The following is a 13,803-nucleotide window of genomic DNA, read 5'->3' as shown; positions in this document are numbered from 1 at the left end:
TATGAATACATATGAATGTATATGTATTTATTTGGACTTTATATGAACAAGTGATTTTTAAAAATTTATTTACCTCTCTCTGCAACGCTGAAAATTATATTGCCCCATGGGAACATCCTAAAAAACAATGGAAAATATCTATGAACTATAATAGACTTTGACAACATTAAGTTGCTTTAGAAATAGTGTTCAAAACAGGGTCAAGTAAGGAGAAAAGTTTCCAATACAAATACTTTTAGCATTACATTAAAACTGTCTGAAAGAAAAATCCAGCCAAGAGTGAAGATGGAGTGATCTGGAGACAAACTGATCCATCATTATAAATGCTAAATAACTAATACAACAAGAAGAATCCAAGAACAATCTGCTTTACTAGAAAGTCACTGCTTCAAAGTCACCACTGTTTTAATGTAGCCCAATTCCTGCCAGCTTCAGTAAAAACTGATGTTAAGTGTTTTTCAAAAAAAGAGACCTGAGTGGCCAAATACAGGCAATGGTCATTATTTTTTATTGATAAGCAACAGCAGCCATCGCAGCCACATTTATTTTGTGATTAATAGTGATGGCTGGGTACTTTCTGTAATGAACATGTCACAATCCACATTCTGATGCTCTGTAGTTATTAAACAAGATAGGTTAGGTGGCTCAATCCCATGTTCTCGTATGTAACAGGAACAAAACTGAATGCCAATGTTGAAAACTATTAGAATTTACCTTGATCTTTGCACTTTTTAGAAGTAGAGCATAATGCAATGTACAAGCTGCGGACTGACAGCATCTTACTGACAGCAGTAAAAGAGTGTTAGTAAAATTAAAAAGAAATCTTTTCTGTTCAGTGTAAGAGATGTAACATTGCACTATAGCACTGTGAAACTCAGGCCATCAGCCATAGCTGATGAGTGGTTAGTGCACCTTCAAAAGGTAGATGTTACAGTGAGTATGGATTTGGTTCCCAGAGAACTCTTCTAATAAAGTCCACTCCAGGTACCACAGGGATATTCTAACTTAGCCTTTGATCCAGGTTTGGCCACGTTCCAAGTGGAGAATGTGGCTAAATAGCCAATAAATCTCAGGGAATGTGTCTGTATCAGAAATGTTCCTTCCCAAAGGTATTGCACTCTGGCTTTATGTTCAAAATGTCTTTCCACAAGGTGAACAGCAGCTATTCTACATGCTGTGACTGGGGTGCAAGCTCAGAGGGTCAAATTGTGTATTTTAGAAGGTACATTGGACTCCTTATAATTCAGAGATACACTTATAGCAAGACATGGCTCCTCAGAGTCTAATCCAAAGCTCACGTGCCAATGGAAAAGCTCCCAGCAACTTCACGGGGTTTATGCCCTGTACAAACGTGCATATCTTCTTCTATCAGAAATAACCAGGTATTTAGCAGTGAGCACTTTTTTCCTTTCAAATATTGCTAAATTGTATGAAATGACATAAGTAGGCCCCTACTGTTGTGCTAATCTTGCCGTTTTCAGTGGTCATGCTGTCCCTGTGGTGCAAGTGTGCAAATGGCTTGGCTGCTCCCCAAGATTCCAGGTACCGGGTCATGCGGACAGAAGCTCTCATTTTGGCTCCATCATGAGTATGTCGAGGTCTAATGTGGTGCTGAGGGCTTCGCTTCTCTCCCTGGTTGACAGAGAATAAAAGGTGATATCAGCCTTGGTGTTCATTACCTTTTGAAGCAGTAATGCATCATCTGGTACCACATATCTGCATGCTTAGGAACTTAAAAATGGAGAGATGCTAAGAACCTGCAATTCTTAATGATATTGCTGGGAAATATCAGAGACTTATTTCTGAAGAGCGGGAAAGATTTGCAATGCAAACATTATGTATTTGTAGGCATCAGTAATAGAGCGCTGATCAATATCTTATGGTAGTAAATTATTCAATAAAGAGATTAGTGGTCCTGCTAAAAAATAACTATGACTGGCCACAAAATAAAAGTACTACTAACCTTAGGATTGATTACAAAGTAAGTCTTAACATTATGCTCTTTCAGATATGGGTCCCTCACATCTCCATCACCATCTTCCACTTTGTAAGCTCCATTCAAATGTGCCAAGGTGACTGAGGTGATGTGAACGCGGCTGAAATTATATTTTAAAAGAATGACAGAATCACAAATACCGATCAAAAGCATAATTTGAACCTGATCAACCTTTTTTACTAGCTTTTGGATATACTTTTTATATGCTGCTCACTTCATTTACAGACCCTCTAATCTCATTTTTAGAAGTTGCAGTGGGCATAAATCTAAAGGTTTCCATCCACAAGAAAATATTCTTTAAATCACAGGAAATACTGAGTGCCTAGTTGTTTTTTTTTAAGAACAGCATAAATTAGTTCAGGCTTCTCCATGAAGGCTGATGGCTGAAGACATGGAACCTATGCATTTCTCCATGCTACAAAAATCCGTGTGTCCAAAGGTTAACAGAGAAGCCTCTTACCCTGGGACTCCTCCAGCTTCCATGTGATTTGCCAGAGTAACATCGTGTGACCACACATCGTATTGCCACTTCTGTAGCCCGATAACACCACAAAGCACATTCCCAGAGTGCACTCCTACACGCATATTAATATCAACTCCAGTTGCATCTCTCACTTTCCTGCAGTTGAGAAGAAAATTTGTGTTAATAATAGGGCCTTTGTTTTCTTTTAATTTACCAGTCACATTAACAGCAACAACAGTGATAACTTTTATTTCCTTTTAGCATTGCCTCCATTCTTCTTATGCTAGGATTATTTTTATATATTACCTTTACTATTATCTATATTTGCAACTATTTGCAGTAAATATTAATTCTCAAGTCCATGTCTGAAGTCCCTTTTTTAATACTTATTTGAAATTATTTGGGAGGGCTGAACTAAGTAGTGGAAATGTTTGGTCTCATGGTAGAACATAGGGACTAATTTTGTTCTACAGTTAGCCTTTGGTATGGCTTTTAATGCAGCAACAAGTCCAACAAACATATTTTGGAGATCTGGAACTACTGTTATGCACCCTTCTGTCTGAAGACCCTAATATCTACATTAGAAACCTTCTCATATCTGGCTTCTGTCAGGCCCATTCACTCTTGCATGCCTGCTTGCAAATGGTTCTGCTCTGAGAGAAAGGAGAAAAAACACAGCACCTCAGGATATTCTACAAGCTGGCGGCTCATACACTTTTTGGGGATATGGGCTCAGTGCCATTCAGGCTGTGGAGAACATAAGCTCAATAGCCTTCCACATGGTTGGTGAATGCTGTACCCACTAGGTCATTATAGAAAGAATGAGAAGCCACTCTCAGTGTCCAGACCACATCTAAACCTTTCACCTATCCAGTGACTTTAGACAGAGTTGAAGTATCTGTGCACCCCAATCCAAATCTCAGAAGAGCCCTACACATAAGATAGGCATTAATCTTTCAAAAAAAGTCTCTTCTGAATCAAAGGTGGGTGACTACAGTCAAACCACCACAGCATTTTCAGAAATATGTCATATGGGTACCTAACAACATGTATAAAGAGTTATAAAATTAATTCAGATGTCTACAGGCTTATATATTTCTAAGAACTAGGAAGACCTTAACTTAACTGGATTTATGTATTTAAGGTCGAACTCATGTGGACCAAAACCTAAACAGTAATAAGGAACACATACATACATTTATCTTGGGGATGTTCAGGGCGTTGGTGGAAGCAACTACTATAGAACAAGAAACCCAAATGGCTCCTGGATATGAGTCAAGTTCATAGTTCTAGCAACATCTTCAGTCTCAATGATGAGAATTGTCAGCTCTGTACTTTCTGAATCGCAGAATTACACTGGCTTGTTTCTCTTCTTTTTTTTTGAAAGGGAACATAGAACCTAACAGGCTTAATTTGATATGGTAAATCTTATGTGTAAGGAGTAGTTCTCAAGTGTTCTTTTTTGGGAAATGAAAATAACAGGAACATGACCTAAAGTATTTTGTTAAACTGTGTTTTGAGGTTATTAAAAAGAAGAGAGGAGAAATTTTTAATTCCCTCAGTCTCTATCAAGTGTTTATCAATATCTCTTTTCACTTTGCCATTTTACACTGCTCTCCTGTAGCTGACACACTTGAAAATGAACTGCTTGTAAATGACCTTTGTAAGCAGTCGGCAAATGACAACCACCACTTTACTCTGCACAAGGAATATGACACAAGCTTAACACTTTGGAAAAAAAACCCAAAAAGTGTTTTACAAAACTGGGCAAAGTGGAAGAGCAACATTTATCCTCTAAGACTGCTTGTCGAAAAGCTGCCCTGCCATATTCTGGAGAGCAAGCCATAAAATCTGCTTTATAATAAGCTCTCAGGAGTTAAGGAGGGGAGCAAGTATAATATGTTCCAGAACTGAATCTTCTCTTCTGTCTCAAAAATTAAAGAAACTACAGAAGATTTTAAATTAGAAGTGTTACTCTGGACCAAATTAGGGTTTACAAATTCTTCTCTCCTGTGCTCCCTGAACAATTGTTATGACGCTACAGACACTAAATGTGTCTAAGAATGTAGCTTATCACATCCCCATCAGACACTTGCCTTACCCACACAAGTGTATCTGAAACTTCTCACTATTACTTCATTTTCTGCTCCCACGGTCTCTCCAGTTTCCCTCAGCACACCACAGTCAGGGTAACCATCCTGGCTGGGCAGTCAAAATACTCATTAAGACTGTATTTTTCCTATTGCAGCCTGAAATTTGACTTTGTAAGGATTCTATGTTTTTAACAGGCTTGATTAGCTTGCAGGTAGTTGTAGCAACTTTACTCCACACAAGCAAGAGCTCAGGTCATTAGGAAAGCATTTACTCTGTTTTTCTGGGCTTTATTCATTGGTAATTCTGGACTAATGTATCAAAGACTCACCTAGTCCTGTCTTACGCAATTTAACACATTCAGTGAGCCTTGAGCACTTAGTTCCCTGCAAATTGCCAGCTTTAAAAGCATAGTTCCTTTTTGGATCAGACCTGCAGGAATGAAATCATATCTAAAAAAATTATTTTATCTTGGGTCTAGCTTTCAAATTGGTACAACCGTCTCATCCAACAGTTTCTTTCACTTTCCTCTGAAATGGAACTAATTTCACACTACCAAATCAAAGACGGCCTTTAAGAATCTGTGGCTGAGAAATATGTAAATTGGGAAGCCACCAGACAGACAAGGGGATGGAGTTCAGGCTGAAGGAAAACAGCACATATATTCATACAGAAACATGTTTTGCCTTAACAGATAAGCTTTAGCCTTAAAGCACCCAATCAAGGTGGCCAGCTCTCAACATCACAGGCAGCACTGGCATCTATGGCTTGATAAGGTGAGCATCCCACTCCTGGGCAAGCAGGCCACAGACTATAAGAAACATTGGATTTGTTCCAACATAGAGCAGAGAAGCAAAGCAATTAATCAATGGGACTACTAACATGTTTAAATGGAAACAATCTATAGCGTAGTAAGGGTGAATTGCTCAAAATGGAGATACACATCATTAGGAAACAAGACTGAATAAGGTTTTGTACTACATATCACCCAGCAATTTGGTAGAATTCCTCCTTTTTGCTTCAAAGAGAACTGGAACTGAAATCATGTTCAGGTGATAAAATCTATATAGAACTGTTAATCTAAACAGCAAACTGCTTTATTTCAGTAACTTAGGCACTGAGGGGTCAGTTTGCACCTCAGTGACTGAATATAACAAAAACTCATAGCTGACAAAAAAGATATTTTAGATAGAGTGAGTCAAACATATTGAGTGACATACTTCCAGCAGTGTTATTGTATTACTATTTCTAGTTTCACAGGCCACAGATGTATTTCAGGAGATGCTTCCACACAACGGTGCAGCAATCACACAACAAAATATGGAGTTGATTAATAATCAGTATTTTTTATTCACCTACAGGCTGCAACACTTGACATAATACTTAGAAAGCATTTCAAAACATGGGGTACAGAGTCCTCACTTCCTACAGAGATGTAAATAGGCTGTCATAATCAGGTGTCTATCTACAGGAGCGTTGTGAATTCTGACTACAGTAATAAAGTCATATCAGAACATGCTATACAACTGAAAGATAATTTTCTACTCTATAAGGCTGCTCTTACCAAGGAGGACCTTATCACCCAGCATTAACAATGAACATACTTGATAGCAGCTTGAGCAGAAAGTTATTTCAAAGAAAACTGGGAAGTTCTGAAGTGTGAGGAACTGACAGATTGCTCTCCGAGCTCAAGTAAAGCATTGCATTATGACGTGTAAAATTATACTTTCAGTTCTTCGTGAAGGGCAATTTATGACCTGAGCTTGGCATTGTTTTTCCATCGGCCTGATTTTTAAGCCAATCCCCAAAAAAGAGGGGGAGTCAGAACTTAGAGACAGAAACTCTTTTACCTACTGCTCTACTGAAGGGATGTCAGCTTTAGTTCCTAATATGCTAGAGAAGCAATTGGGCTAATTATAATAATGTTCTAGTGTATCTAAATGAAAAAGAGAAAGCATCCAGAGAGGGCAAGTGAGGAAACAACCAAATGTGTAGATTTCAATGCTTGGCAAGGAAGAAGTATTCCAAGTACCATTTAAAAAAAAAAATCGATTTCTCTGGAGACAATGTAAAGTACAACCATATCTGGATAAAGAAAAAAATTTAGAAAATGCAGCAACCTGATTCTTGTACTGAGGTTAGTTTTATGAAAGATCCGTAAAGGAAGGAGATAAACATCCCAGTTTCCACAAATACTACACCTTTTCCATGAATACCTTAAAAGGAAGAGAACCAAATGTTCATTAATCGACCTACCAATACAGTAATTATCTTGGGTTGAATCACAATACCAGGCAACTGAAAGCCAAAACCCCCTTGTCACTACAATTATACACATATGAGTATAGTATTTAAGGATTAGAGGTTTCACTTTTGTATGCCTGTTACGTTAATCACTGAGACAACACTGTTCAATACAACTATCCATTTCACGATGAGGTGTACACCACACATATACCACACAAGGATGAAGTAATTGCTTATTTTGCTGCCTGGACAGTTATAAATGTGATTTGGGCAAAAGCATCAAAATTGTAATTGGAACTGAAACTTACAGAAGAGCATACCAACTTTTAAAACCAAACTCCAGCTGTTTAAAAAAACAAATCACATAGGTGACTGCCAAATATCCAAACCTCCATGTGATACATATTTTTGCGAAGTATAGCTCACCTAGATATACTGTAATTTTAGTCAAAGGAAACTTAGCTTTCCTACAGAAAAGATATTTGTGCCATTTATAGTATTTTAACTTCTAAAAGCTAAAAATAACTTCAAATATGAAGACAATGAATTATCTGACTGGTTAAAAAAAAGAAGTGGAAGGTTTTTTAATTGTCCTTTCCTCACAAAATGTTTTCTAAATAAGCTAACAAAATCAGACCCTTGCTTAACAAATAAACTACAATATTGAGCTGAAGTTTCTGGATAGGCAGGTTTAAGACCCTTCAGAATGATGTGCAGACATCCAAACTAGGTTTAAGCACCCTCCTACTGAAATATGTCCAGATTTGTTGGCAGAACTCATCTAGGGCAAGTAGCTTACAAAAGTTACTTCTACTCTGCACTGAGCGTTCAGATAGCAGTCAGGTGAAGAGACGAGGGGGAGTAAAGCTGCCCTTTTGCAAGACTTCTGTGAAGTACCATTGTCTTCAGAACTGCTACAGCTGCCTATAATCCATTCCCAATCTGCTCTTCAGTAATAAGATGGAGGATTCCTCAAGTACACCTTTAGTTGTATCCTCAGATGCCTTACAAGTGTTAACCCATCAGATACAACCATAATTATTTTTCCTCTTTAACAATCATATCAAGCCTCCTGTTATTACTTGAGTTACCTGAAGTAAGTTACAACTACTATTTAAAAAGCAATCACATTAGGATTCTTAAATAACTTTTTTTGTTTTCTGTTTCAAAGACAGAACAAGCACAATGATTATGGGAAAGAAGGGAAAAATATAGTAATCCACAAATCCAAAATGCTGCTGCTAAGCACAGGATTCTCAATGTGTTAACTGACAAAACTTTTTAGAAAGTCCTCACCTAAAAAAATTAATTACAGAAAATTTGAAACTAAACCTAAACTTGAGGTCTAGTAAGACAGGGACATTTTATTGCTTATTTAACAACATGGGAAGTAGGCCTCACAGCCTAGGAATCTGTAAGCTGTTAGAAATATCTTTGGTAGACATGCTCAGTATCACTCCAAAGGCTCAAAGCTTGAAGCATCTTAATTGTGGAGGGGCAACTGCTCCTGACCACCACTGAACTCCACACTCATCAGGAGCCAGGAGCCCTGGCCTCTCACAGAGCCATTTGACTAACAGGTGGGTGGCAGCATCATGACTTTGCAAAAAGCAAAGCTTCCCAAGTCCTAAGTGATGTCTATTGGGGTATCTACCATCTCATAATCACAGAATCACAGAACAGTTGAGGTCAAAAGGGACCTCTGGAGATTGTCTAGTTCAACTCCTGCTCAAAACAGGGCCAGTCAGAGCAGGTTGCTTAGGGCTGTACCAGTTGAACTTTGAGTATCTCCAAGGCTGGAAACTCCAGAACCTCCCTCAGCAACCTGAACCAGCATTCAGTCACCCTCACAGTGAAAAAAGTGCTTCCTGATGTTCAGAGGGAAACTCCCACGTTTCAGTTTGTGCCCATCATCTCTTGTTCTGTCACTGGGCACCACCAAAAAGACCCTGGCTCCATCTTCTTTGCACTCTCCCTTCAGGTACTTAAATGCGTTGAGGAGATTTTCCCCCCTCAGCTTTCTCCACTCCAGGTTGAACAGCCCCAGCTATCTCAGCCTTTACTCATATCAGCAATGCTCTAGGTCCTTAATCATCTTTATGGTGTAGTGACGAGAGAGCCCGGCACAACCCAACATCTGAAAACATTTCTTTGCTGTGGCTGAGATCAAGATTACCACGCTGGACCTTGTAGTGAAACACACCAACTACTGCAGGTCTAAATGTTTCAACCAGCAGCACAGGTACAGATAGAAAACAGACAGAACTTTTATTGTTGAATATTTAACAAAAAGTTCAGCACTTACTTAATGGCTTCACACATGTCCAGTCCCATTTTCACACAATTCTTGGCATGATTTTGAAGCGATATAGGTAGTCCAGAAACACAGTAATAGCAGTCACCTAGGATTTTAATTCTCATACATTCATTTTCCTGGAGAAAAAAGGTCACTTTCAACTTGAATTACATAAATGAAGGGTTACCATTACAAAGACTGATTTAAATGATATTAGCAAAATCATTCTACTTAAGCTTGTTTCAGTAGAGAAGGATTTGGCTTGCTAAAAAAGAACTGCTGTCAGAGGGTTTTGTACAGATGATTCCTTCATCTGTTATGGTCCTTAATGGGCAAAACCAGGAAGTAAGTTCACTGCAAAACGTGTATCTGCAGTGTTGTTCACACCTTAGATTAAAGAATGGAGCCAAAGTATCATGTCTTTTTGTTTGAAATATGAAATCAAAAGACCTAACCTTCCTCATTTACATCTGTGAAGATGCATTATGCAATACTTCCTGAAACTATCATAATCTTATTTTTATCTTTTGTGCTCTAAGGCAATGCAAATATTTAATTATTTTTTTTAACCAATACTGGACAATAGTTTTGGAACTAATAAAAACCACAAAAAAATTGTATCTGTTTTAGCGTTTCTGATTTCACTTTCATGCATAGCATGAAGTTTGATGTAATTTTTATAAAAACGACACCTAAATAAAAAGCAGACAATCTTCTGATTATATTTGAATCTCTTCTTGAGTAATCAAGAGGCTGTGGTCAGTAATTAAAATTGCTTTGATCGATATTGTCTCCCTTGTCCTCCAGTCTCTTAAATGCTTTTCCAGAGATCAGAAAACTGACTGTATCAGTCTTCTATCTTGAGTTTCTTAATCCTTGTTATTGTAAAAAATCTATTTAAAGAGCTGTTCACTTTCCATTTAGCTTTATAGGGCTCCATGAGCTGTCTCTATTGGTCCTATTAGAGAAAGCTATCTTGGGTTTTACACGTTGTCACACTGGTAGAAACACAGTTACACTCAGACCAGAACCAGATTTTTTCTTCATGCATTTCAAGTCTAATCTTCCTGCCAAAGCCTCAGAAATGCTGTCTGAAAGTAGAAGAGTCCCTAAGAATAAAAAATATTTTAAAGATGACTTACTTATTTAAACTAACTGTAGCAGCCCAGTAGAAACCCACCTTTGCAATCTGATCAAACTTGCCGAACAGCTCGTTTAGCATGTGCACCAGTTCCCCTGGCGAGCAGTCACTGGCCAGGCGAGTGAATCCCACGATATCGGCATACAAGATGCTACAATAGAAATGAACAGAAACTTGGTCACAGTTTCCTCCCGCAGAACTCGGATTTAGCAATCAACAGCAAAACCTGAAAGCAGGCATTCTGGACTTCACAGAGGTATGCCCGTATGCAAAATGGCGACTGCTAAATGTAGAGCAATATATATATTTATAGGTAAACCCCTCATTTACCTTTATGGGTGGTGCATTTATATGTAATATATACTTATTTTTACCTTTATAGGTATTACAATCACAGGTATTATCTTTACAGGCATACCTATATTTCTAGGTATTTATAGGCATTCTATACCTATATTTGTTACAATATATTAAAAAAAATTTCCTACTCATAAATTGGCAATATAATAATGGCAATTATTTCAATAAACATGTTTCTTATCAGAAATTGTTTAATAACTTTTTATCATTGTAGACATTTTCTGTCTAGATTTACTTGTCAATGATACGCAGCATGGAAGTCTTTGTTCACTTGTTACTCAGACTATTAAATTCAAGCTTGATTGCTAAGATATTCAAGCCATATGCTATGAAAACTTGACCAGTTCATATAATCAGTCTAAGGAAAAAGTATTTGTGGTTGCAAATGAAAATTAACTTCCTCAAAAGTCCTGCGAAACTTGCTTTAAAAATGTAATTTCTAAGAATGTCATTCAAATTAACTTGTCCAATCAAATAAACAGGCAAAACAACTTGTAAAGATGAAAGAGTATTTGAACTACATGGTGAATTATTTTTCTAACCTCTAGAAATTTATAATTAATAACCAATTATATTTGTCAGCAGAATATTTTATCTCAGGTACTGTGTAAAATACATATGTGATACAGCTGCCTCAATTTACATTATATAAAACCTGAGAAATTGCTTCAGTTAAGAAAATTACAAATTGAGAATAATATAACTGACATGAATTACAGTTTTGACTAGTATATATGAAAACAGGATTTGGTACTTTAACTTGAAGAATTAAGATATTATGAAGAAAGCCTGTTAATGTGTAGCTTTTTCTAAACAACTCCTTTGTATTATCACCTTTTTTGCTCTTCTGAAAAGAAGAGTTAACAGAATTGTTAGCAGTTGATCAAATTAACAGATACTAAACATTGTTCAAAAACATATTAAACCAATTATTTTCTAATTGCTCTCTTAACAGTTTCTTTTCAAAATTTTTCTGAATGTTGTTGATGATACATTTTATTACAGTACAATACCTTACATTGGTGTGCCTTTTAACATACAAATTGTGGAAGTTGTTGGTGTTTTCCAGCTGGCCTGCCTTAGGACCTTGTAACCTCTGAATGATCTCTGCTTTCATTTCCATGGCAATGTGAGCAGGCAGTAAAGAAAGTAGAAGACGCTCCTAAAATTCAAAATGAAATGTCCACAATTTCTTTAAGAACAAAATTAGCAGGGCAGCAATACTGTGCAAGGCATATGCTATTCCCAATACCCTAGAACATTTTGACGAGGCTTGTACTCAGGCCTTTGCCTGGTACGGACTCCAAAATTAATCAGTTCCTTGAAGAACTTGACAGAGATATACACACATTTCCAAGTAATATCTAACTTCTTCAAGGTTTTGTGTATATCAGAAGAAGCTTAAGCTAAACTTAATGTCTGAAGTAGTTACGTAATCTATTCAATATCTGAGTTGGATGCAGGAAATACGGATTAGCAAATAAAGCAAAAGCTTCAAGGACTGTTCAGAGGACTTCGGGAAAATACAGTCCAATTCACTCAAGAGCAGGCTAAATCACTTTTTAAAATATATTTTAAATGTTTAGTCATAGTTTTAGCAGTTGTTAGACTGAAAATGAAAAGATAAAGTCAGGACACAGAACATAATGAAAATGTTGGACTTTTGCAGACTATTTTGATACGTACTCTCCCCTTACTTTAATATGGCATTTGACAAACTGAAGTTTTTTGAAAATATTAGCCTAAAAGAAATTGAATATTCAAAACAACCTACATATTTTTGCTTATTTTTTGTTGGTATTATACTCATGGTCTTCTCCTTGTGAAGCTCTCATGTCAGTACATTCTAATTTTGCCCATTATACCTGTGACAGCTTTGCATTGAGTTCCTACTTCTCTGGAAAACTGAATCAACAAGGGAATAGCTAGAACTCTGCAAAAAAAAAAAAAACCCACCTTCCTACTTCGATCATACTCCACCTCCATCTGAACAAGAATTTCCTATTTTCTCATAGGCAGAAGGGAGAGGCTAATTCTGGCTAAGCACAAAACCCAGAACCCTTAACCAGTGAGGAGGGGGAAGGCAGCTGCAAAAGCCCATGATGGAGTGAGGGAGAGAAACAGCTATGCCACAAAAGATGATGACCTCAAATTGTGCACAGTCTGCAGGTGTTACACACAGTGACGCATTCTCTTTGGTTCACAATGTGTATTTTTGCAGAGTTTGCAGTTCTATTTGTGAAGGTACCAGAAGAAGTGTAACCATTAATCCAGTGCTGTGCCTGGGATAATTATTCCTGTTCAGGTCTAATGACCTTGCGTGGAGTATGCCAATAACAGGGCTATAGACTCTCTGATGTTTGCAGCTACCTCGGCTATCTATCTCTGTAACGTACAACGATGAATTCCCATTCCCCATAGCATCTGTGTACCTGCAAGCATAGCATTAACTTTCATGAGTCCCTATGAATCTGATCCTGCACACACTTTGTAAAAAAAATTCTACTTCAATGAATCAAGACAGAATCTTGCTTTGTTGCTAAGTAATACTGAACTAATAATTTTTTAAATTTTTTTCCCACTTTGGGGAGATCAAAACATAGTTTTGATTCACATATGTCTAGACTGCTCTTTATTTTGTGTACTAAGGCATATCACATAAACAGTAAGATAAGTTATGAAATAAATGTTGAAGGTAAAGCATATTTGTCTCTAGCCTGACTAAAGGAGGGAGGAATAAAAGATGTACTGTTTTCCTACTGCTAGGATGTCAGATTTGACACATTGTAACTTAGAATAATATATACAATTGACTTTTCATCAAAAAGATAATGTGGTTTTATTTCTTAAATGCAAGATTAATTTAGTGTATTTAGGCATTTTAGCAAGTACACATCCAAGAGGCCGATGTATTTTCATTTCTAATGTAGTCCACTGGTCCTTGGTGGAGGTATTTTGCTAACATAATGAATGCCTGCAAAAACAATCGATTTTTTTTCCATAATGAAAGCTTACTCTTCCAAGTTGCTCTTCAACAGAAAGTTACTGTTTTGTGATGTACAGGACAGGTCAGCACTTGTTAATACTTATCATTCAATAGTTAACAAAGAGGTGAGTACTTTTAGCTCCAATTTTACATCACTGTGCTCTTGTACCATGGCTAGTAAAAGCCAGCTAGCTCACTATCTTCCTATGACTCCGTTATAATT

General features: G+C 37.1%; 1 protein-coding gene across 2 annotated transcripts in view; it reads right to left on the bottom strand.

Moving 5' to 3' along the window:
• The window catches only part of ADCY2 (adenylate cyclase 2), a 226,711-nt gene that overhangs the window by 75,746 nt on the left and 137,162 nt on the right, over positions 1-13,803 (bottom strand). For both annotated transcript variants that reach the window (XM_054817328.1, XM_054817327.1), the window contains 7 exons: positions 11,608-11,756; positions 10,274-10,385; positions 9,103-9,230; positions 2,457-2,615; positions 1,964-2,096; positions 1,456-1,632; positions 74-117 (listed from right to left, as the gene is read on the bottom strand). In XM_054817328.1, the coding sequence (XP_054673303.1) occupies positions 74-117; positions 1,456-1,632; positions 1,964-2,096; positions 2,457-2,615; positions 9,103-9,230; positions 10,274-10,385; positions 11,608-11,756 (902 nt within the window). The remainder of the gene's footprint in view (positions 1-73; positions 118-1,455; positions 1,633-1,963; positions 2,097-2,456; positions 2,616-9,102; positions 9,231-10,273; positions 10,386-11,607; positions 11,757-13,803) is intronic.

The sequence above is a fragment of the Grus americana genome, chromosome 2, assembly GCF_028858705.1.
Source record: "Grus americana isolate bGruAme1 chromosome 2, bGruAme1.mat, whole genome shotgun sequence".
NCBI lineage: Eukaryota > Metazoa > Chordata > Aves > Gruiformes > Gruidae > Grus > Grus americana.
Note: the sequence above shows the minus strand (reverse complement) of the source record. Positions and strands in the feature narration are given on the sequence as shown.